Source organism: Micromys minutus, assembly GCF_963924665.1.
Source record: "Micromys minutus genome assembly, chromosome: 3".
In the NCBI taxonomy this organism is placed as follows: Eukaryota; Metazoa; Chordata; class Mammalia; order Rodentia; family Muridae; genus Micromys; species Micromys minutus.
In genome coordinates, this window is record NC_137972.1 from 53207421 (window position 1) to 53215151 (window position 7731).

At 48.2% G+C, this 7731-nt stretch overlaps 1 protein-coding gene across 1 annotated transcript; it reads left to right on the top strand.

The window, feature by feature from the left end:
* Nucleotides 1-6196: 6196 nt before the first annotated feature.
* On the top strand, nucleotides 6197-7459 carry TRH (thyrotropin releasing hormone; the record flags this gene model as incomplete). The annotated part of the gene is made up of 2 exons (XM_080914227.1): nucleotides 6197-6386; nucleotides 6906-7459. 2 exons carry the CDS (start codon nucleotides 6197-6199, stop codon nucleotides 7457-7459), a joined length of 744 nt encoding a protein of 247 aa, XP_080770353.1.
* Nucleotides 7460-7731: the final 272 nt, after the last annotated feature.

Genomic DNA, 7731 nt, shown 5'->3' on the forward strand with positions numbered 1-7731 from the left:
CAGGGATCTCGGGGTAGGGTCTGCCTTTCCTGTGACTGGAGCTTTCTTGGATAAATTGGTTCTCAAGGCACTAGCCTGTGGTAGGAGCACCTGGGAAATGTGCATGGGGGGAGGGCAGAGGTGGGCTGGACCAGGCCGAGCATAATGAGCTCAGAAGTGGGCGGAGCTCCATCAAGCTCTTCCGTGGAAGGAGAGGGGCCTGGGAGAGACTTCCAACAGGGTTTCTATGGAATTGACCAGATTCTGTGGAATTTGCCAGAATTCCTGAGATAGTTTTATGATCTTGGGCAAAAAGTATATTCATTATTTTCATAGCAAAAACAATGATAAAGAAAAGAACTGAGCATATGTCCATGACATTTTCTAGAGTTCACTTGTTTTGATTTTTTTTTTTTTTTTTTTTTTTTTTTTTTTTTTTTTTTGAGACAAGGTCTCACTATGTAGCTCTGGTTGTCATGGAACTCATGTAGAGAACAGGCTGGCCTTGAACTCAGAGATCCTCCTGCCTCTGCCTCCACAGTAAAAGCCATTTTAGGGCTAAAGAGAGATGAGCTCGTGGTTAAAAGCACTAGTTGCTCTTACAGAGAACCCAGGTTCCATCCCCAGTATCCTCATGGTAGCTTACAACTGACTTGTCTGTTACTCCAGTTCCAGGGAATCCAACACCCCCTTCTGGCTTCCAAGGGCTCCAAGCATGCATGCGGTGAACTTGTATACATGCAGGCAAAGCACTCGTATAAAAAAGTAATAAGACATTCCAGGGGCTGGAGAGATGGCTCAGCAGTTAAGACTGCTCTTCCAGAGGTCCTGAGTTCAATTCCCAGCAGCCACATGGTGACTCACAACCATCTGTAATGGGATCTGATTCTGGATGGAGACAGTGACAGTGTACTCATACATTAAATAAATAAATAAATAAATAAATAAATAAATAAATAAATAAATAAATAGAAGACATTCTAGATCTGGATGTGATAGTGAATACCTATCATTCGAGAACTTGAGAGGCTTTGGCAGGAGGATCACTGTGATAGAAGGTGGCCTGGGCTGTATAGTAAAACCCTTTTTCAAAAATGTAAAATAAATAAACCCTTTATTTATATGCATGTGTGTTTTCTTGTGTGAGTTTATGTCCCACAAGCATGCTCTGCCCTCAGAGGCCAGAAGAGGGCGATAGATCCCTAGAATTGGAGTTGTAACAGTGATTGTAACTCACCACGTGGATACTAGAAGCTGAACACAGTTCCTCTGAGAGCTACCAGTGTTCGTCACCACAGAGCCATCTCCCTCGATCCCAGCCCAGATATTAATAAATAATCATTCTGTAGTTGAAAAGCATGGCAAAATTGCATAGAACTAAGCACATGTGTATACATGTAAGTACACACACACACACACCACCCACACATACATACATACATACATACATACATACATACATACATACATAGCACCCACAATTTCTTTGTAAGTTTCTTTTATCCTTACTATTGATTTATTTGTGTGGAAAGACTGTGGCCCTCGTGTGGCACTCAGAGAACAACTTGCTGGAGTCACTTCTTTCTTTCCACTACGTGACTTCAAGGGATTGAACTCGAGTCGGCAGAACTAGCAGAATTAGCAGAGTCGGTAGAATTCGCAGAATTAGCAACAAGCACGTTTACCCACTGAGCCATTTCAGCAGCCACCTTCGTACTATTTATCCCGACAACATATGACTCCATGATGATACTGCGATTGCTCATGGGAAAACACAACTCTCATCTCAAAGGGACGAGAGACAGTTTGTTCCGAACTGACTTGACCGTGCCCCAGGAACACCGATTTAAGTCATCTCAAATTCCATGTTTAAACATGGAGGCAGTTTCATAAAGTTTTTAATAGTTACAGAACAAAGAGAAGCAAATACATTGGTAGTTATAGCAAAATGGGGAAAACTCTGCTATGGATCAGAGACAAAGGAGTCTGTTCATACATTGCAAAGAATTTATATCTGTTACTCATGGGATGTTAGGTCTGGCACAGGGTGGGGTAAAAAGGCTACTTGGGGGTTACACTGTAATTACCCTCAAGGCCTGTAACATTCCAACCTTTCCATTATCACTTTAGCTCTGCTCAATCAATGAACCTTTGCAGACACAGCATCCTTCCAGAAATTCTTGTGCACAATATAAAAATTATAAAACAAACCTAACCATCACAACACCCGGTCACTGGAATAGAGAGACAGCTCAACAATTAAGAGCTTTTACTGCTATTATAGATAAAGGTGAGCTCACTTCCCAACACCCATGTTAGGATCAACAACTCTTTGTAACTCCAGGTTGGCCTCAGCAGACTCCCACACATACATGTCTCCACACACATGACATGACTTAAAATAATACAAACAAATTGTTAAACAATTCCATCACTTACAAAATGAACAGGTAAGCAAATGGAGCCACCATGAACTTGTTTCTGCTCAGGGTTGATAAGGACTATGGTGTCTGCAAGACACCAATAAACGAGGGAGAGGGAAGGCTGGGGAAACAGTGGTGGGTTCTGGAAGCCAACACTGCCCTGGTGTCACTGAGGACTCTCTCTTGCTAGTGTAGGCTCAAAGGGTTAAAAAAACAATGAAGCCAACTAAGAAGGAGACAGGACCATTTATTAAAGTTGGGGAGAAAAAAAACAAACAAACAAACAAACAAAAACAGAGCAGGCTGGAGATCTCTAAGAGGGACGAGAGAAAGCCACACTCAGAGTCTAGAGTTAAGTTCAGCCACCTATGTGGGGAATGGAGGGGTGAGGAGGGAGAAAGAAAAGAAAAGAGAGGGGGGAGGAAGTAAGGAGAGAGACAGAGACAGAGGGAGAAAGAATGTGGCCAGTTGGAATGTCCAGGTGTATGTGCTTAGGAGAAGTGAGGCTTTAGCTAGAACTCAGAGAGCAGACAAGTTGGTCCTGCAGGGCCTGTGGGCAACTGCAATAGGGACTTCCAGACTGCATAAAGGATAAACAGTCCTCCAGCGACAGTCTTGCTTAGCTTTCCTGGGGAGTGCTGTGGTCCAGTTGGGTTAACTCTTCAGGTAAAAGACAAAAGGTTGTCTTTGTCACCTGATAAGGATGTGGGTGGTTTAGAAAGTCACCTCTCCAGAGGGGGCCAGTGGAGGACCCAGATTCTCTGCTTTTGGTCAGAAATCACTTAACAGAGCAAACTAAAGAGAATGAAAGGAGAATTAAAAAACTAAATCCTCATTGTCCTCTTTCTTAAAGGTAGTGTGGGAAAACAGGAGGTAAGGTCTGAAGCTGATTGTGAGGGAAAGGGCCATCTTAATGACCTCCAGGCTTGCTGATTGTCTGACAGCTACCTAAGGACACCCAGACTTAGCACACCCGCAGTGGTGTGTATTAGGGTCCTGGAGGTTAGAAATAGCGGCCCATCTTTACCACTAAATAACCCCACTGTTCATTTTCAAAAGTTCAGCTGCGTTAATAATCTGAGAATCAAGGAAAACATCAGTGTCCTTCATAGAGCTCAATGGGAACGCTCTTGGGTTGAATCCTCAGAAAGGGAGAGGGAGAGAGAACACACATTTGGGGTCAGGACTTGTAAAAAGTTAGGTTGGATTATTCAGTATACTCAAGTAAGGTGAGGTTAACCGGTCAGGAGGATTTGGCTATGATTAAACATTTTATAAGCAATTATGGTGGCACTGGCCTGCCATCCCAGCACTTGAGAGAGTGAGGCACAAGGATCTCAAAGTGGAGTCCACCCTGAGCTATATAATACCAGGCTAGCTTTAGCCAGACCTTGTCTCAAAACACACAGATAGATAGATCTGAGGACCTTTTCTGGAGTGGGAGAACATTCTTTCACCCCAGATACAGAAGGTACCAATGGGTCAAATAAAGGTCTAGCTTGGTGGACCAAGGCACCGATTGGGGTTACATGGGTGACTCAACAGCAGCTACAGCACTAGGGAACCCTGGGTACGTTACAGTGGGTTAGTCTCCATCCAGCCCCTGCTGAGGGTGTATTAACAGGCCTGAGCTGGTGAGGGTCTTCTGTGGGTGGTCACAGATACTCAGAATCAGAATAGCCTTGGTCATATCCAACCAGGAGGAAAAAGGCAGGACATCAAATTCTTCAGATCCTGGAGTCTGGCTGGGAAGCAGGGGTCAAACTAGGGTCTTAGATTTCCCATTTGTCTGATGACACTGTTATGACCCAGAAACAGAGGTGTCTGGGGGTCAGGAAGCTGAGTCAGCCGTGCCCCCATACCCTTAGCATTTTCATCTATAACTAAGGCAAGGACTCTAGCTGAAACCTAAACATTCCTTCCCATCTCTGCCTTTCAGCTGCTTTCCTTCCATCAGGCTCTGACTTTCCCATCTGTAAAATGGGACTATCACTCCCAGCCTTGGGTCATGTTTCTCCTGCTGGTGACAGGAAGGTATGAAGAGATGACTGGTGGGTGAGGAGATGTCCAGAAGGTTCTAGCTTCTATCTAGCAGGAGCAACATTCAAATGCTTTCGCAATTCCCTGCCTGAGGCATACACTAAGTACTGGATTATTTAGACTGAAGAATTGCAGTGTGAGGAAGTTAACAGTGGCTCTACCGTTCTTCTCCGAGTAGCTAGGCAGCACAGTAAGAGAGCGCAGGGAACATGTCCCAGCTGGTTGAGGTCAGGGACCTCTTGCTTTCCAGAGAAGCCAATTTTGTTCTTTTTGTTATGAACTTTTATTAAGCATTTGCTTCTTTGGGGTGGGGGACTTGGGAATGTTATGGTCCTCAGTATGGAGAAGTTCTGGAATGGTTGTCCAACCATTCCAACTCCGGTGGCAGGCACCCTTAACAACTGAGTCATCTCACAGGCCCCCAATTTTGTTCTTAACTTCTAGCTTTGGTGTTCATTCGGATGTTTTCAGGACCTGTTGGAGTTGAGCCAAAAAGCCCCCTGAGCTAGATGTAGCCATAGAGCCTTCATCGCGGAACTGTGTTCTGCCTTGCCCGTTCCCGTTCCCATCGCTCCCATCGCACAGGTGGGGAAATTAGAGGAGGGGAACTCGGCCAGTGACACAATCAGGCCCTGGTGCCACTAGTTGCCAACTCCTTTCTTTTGCTGCCTACACCCTGCATCTGTCTTGTCCCTGGATGTCTGCGTGCATTTGTCTCTTGGTCCCCACTCTTGTCTCCTTTCCATCGCGGACTACTCCCGGGACGTCTCCCCCCGCCCCCCCTTTGTTCCCTAGTCAGATGTTCTCTTAGTCAATAGACCTCCGGAACTGGGCGCCAACCTGCGCCAGCGCGCCTCCTAGCTCGGCCCCCACCAAGTTTCCGGAAAGCGGGCGGGTCCTCAGTCTCTGCCGTCAGCGCCCCAGCCTTTGGCTTGCGCCCCCTCCCCGCTGACCTCACAGGCGCAGCGTCTGCAGCACATATAAGCCTCGGCCCCTCCGAGGAGAGCTCAGTCGACTTTGGATTCGGGAGCATTGCAGACTCTACCCAGCCAGTTTGCACTCTTCAGCTCAGCATCTTGGAAAGCGCTGCAGTCTCCACTTCGCAGGTAATGTCTCCGACTTGGGATCCCAAACAGGTGTCCCCCTCCACCTTCCTCGCCACTGTCCTGGAGCACACTGGGAGCTCTGGATGGAAGAGGTCTGCCAGTAGGTGCACATAAGAACGGTCGGACCCACCCTAGGGTTCGAATCTGTACACTAATGTTAGGAATAGAACCTTCTCTTTGGAATTAGGATGTGGGCATCCAGTGAGAATCTTCTTCTAGCCTAAACACAGGAGCATAGGGTTGCATGGGGGAGTTCGTGTATGTGAGCAAGAATTTCAGCTCTGGAGCAAGGAGATTGCGGCGAAGGGCTGGGGTTAGAATGTAGATGGGGACAATTTTGGCTGCGATGACTTTAGCTTTCCTGGTCAGCATTGCAACCTTAGTGGGTACAAGGGGATATAGATAAGGGTGTCTGATGCAGCGCTGACTCCCCCAACTTCAAGAGACAGCTAGGGGTGGTGGTGACAGTGGGGTTTCCAGAGCCGCCTGGCTTGGATAGCACCCTGGTGGACCAGGAGGGTTGCCTGAGACTCAGATGTACCTGGCACACGTGACAGGTGATCTTGTTCTGGGGAAGGGAAGGGGACAACCTCAGAGCAGACGGTGCATTTGCCCTTATACCCACTGCCCTTGATCCTAGACTCCAGGATGCCGGGACCTTGGCTGCTGCTGGCTCTGGCTTTGATCTTCACCCTAACTGGCATCCCTGAATCCTGCGCCTTGCCGGAGGCAGCCCAGGAGGACCTTCCTGCCCTGGAGATGACCCAGGTCTGGCCAGAACGTCGTTTCTTGCGAAAAGACCTCCAGCGGGTGCGAGGAGACCTTGGTGCTGCCTTAGGTAAGTATGGGGGGTGGGAGCCATGTGGGACACCTGTCTTGCCCCCTTCCAGATTTAGGAAGTGCATAGCCTTATAGCAGCTTCCTCAATAGGATGGGAAGGTGACCAGACCTTGGGACCACAATAATTCTCAGTGCAATAAATAATCAGAAGGCAGACTTTCAGTAGTCACAATTTCATATGGCCCCTATCCACAACAGCTTTAATTATTGTTTACTAAGCACTTTTATCCAAGGCCCTGTCTATAAGGACATGTTGCCATTTTGTCCTGGAAACTGAGATTTAGAGAACATAAGTAAGAAGTGGCTTATGGTCATCCACAAGAAAGTAGAGAGCTGGGGCTGGAAGCCAGAGGCAGTGCCCTTGACCATTGGTGTGAGGGGTGTCTGTAAGATCTGAGGAGCAGACAATGGGAGGGAGGAGCTGCTCCAAGTGGAAGTCTAGAGTGGTACGAGGCTTGAAATCAAGGGTCCCTGACGAAGGGGTCAGGTTCTCCCACACTGGCTTTTCCTTCTCCAGATTCCTGGATCACAAAACGACAGCATCCAGGCAAAAGAGAGGAGGAGGAAGATGCTGAAGCTGAAGAGAGGGGGGACTTGGGAGAAGTGGGAGCTTGGAGACCCCACAAACGGCAGCACCCTGGCCGACGTGCCAACCAGGACAAGTATGCATGGGCAGATGAGGACAGTGACTGGCTGCCACCATCCTGGCTACCAGATTTCTTTCTGGATTCCTGGTTCTCAGATGTCCCCCAAGTCAAGCGGCAGCACCCTGGCAAGCGATCCTCCCCCTGGATGGAGTCTGATGTCACCAAGAGGCAGCATCCAGGCCGGAGGTTCATTGGTCCTGAGCTCCAAAGAAGCTGGGAAGAAAAAGAGGGAGAGGGTGTCTTAATGCCTGAGAAACGCCAACATCCTGGCAAAAGGGAGTTGGGTCACCCTTGTGGGCCCCAGGGGACTTGTGGCCAAACAGGCCTGCTCCAACTTCTAGGTGACCTGAGCAGGGGCCAGGAGACCCCAGTGAAGCAAAACTCACAACTGGAAGCCTGGGACAGGGAACCTCTGGAGGAGTAAGGCCATAGGCAGGCTTTGGGTCTAGGATGATGTAAGCCCTGTGTGCCCTGTCCCGTTCCCTTCACCAGCTGTCCTCTAAGATGCCAACCCTGGGCCCTATGTAAATGTCATCCACCCAGACCCCTTCCTGACCCACTCCAGAAAGCCAATCAGGAAGTTTAAACCCTACTTATCCCTTCAAGCAAGGAAGTTGGGTGGGAGTGGGGCGCTCTTCTCTGATAGCCCCATAGTCTCACATCCCTTCAGCACTAGCCGAGATGGTTTTTCCACAC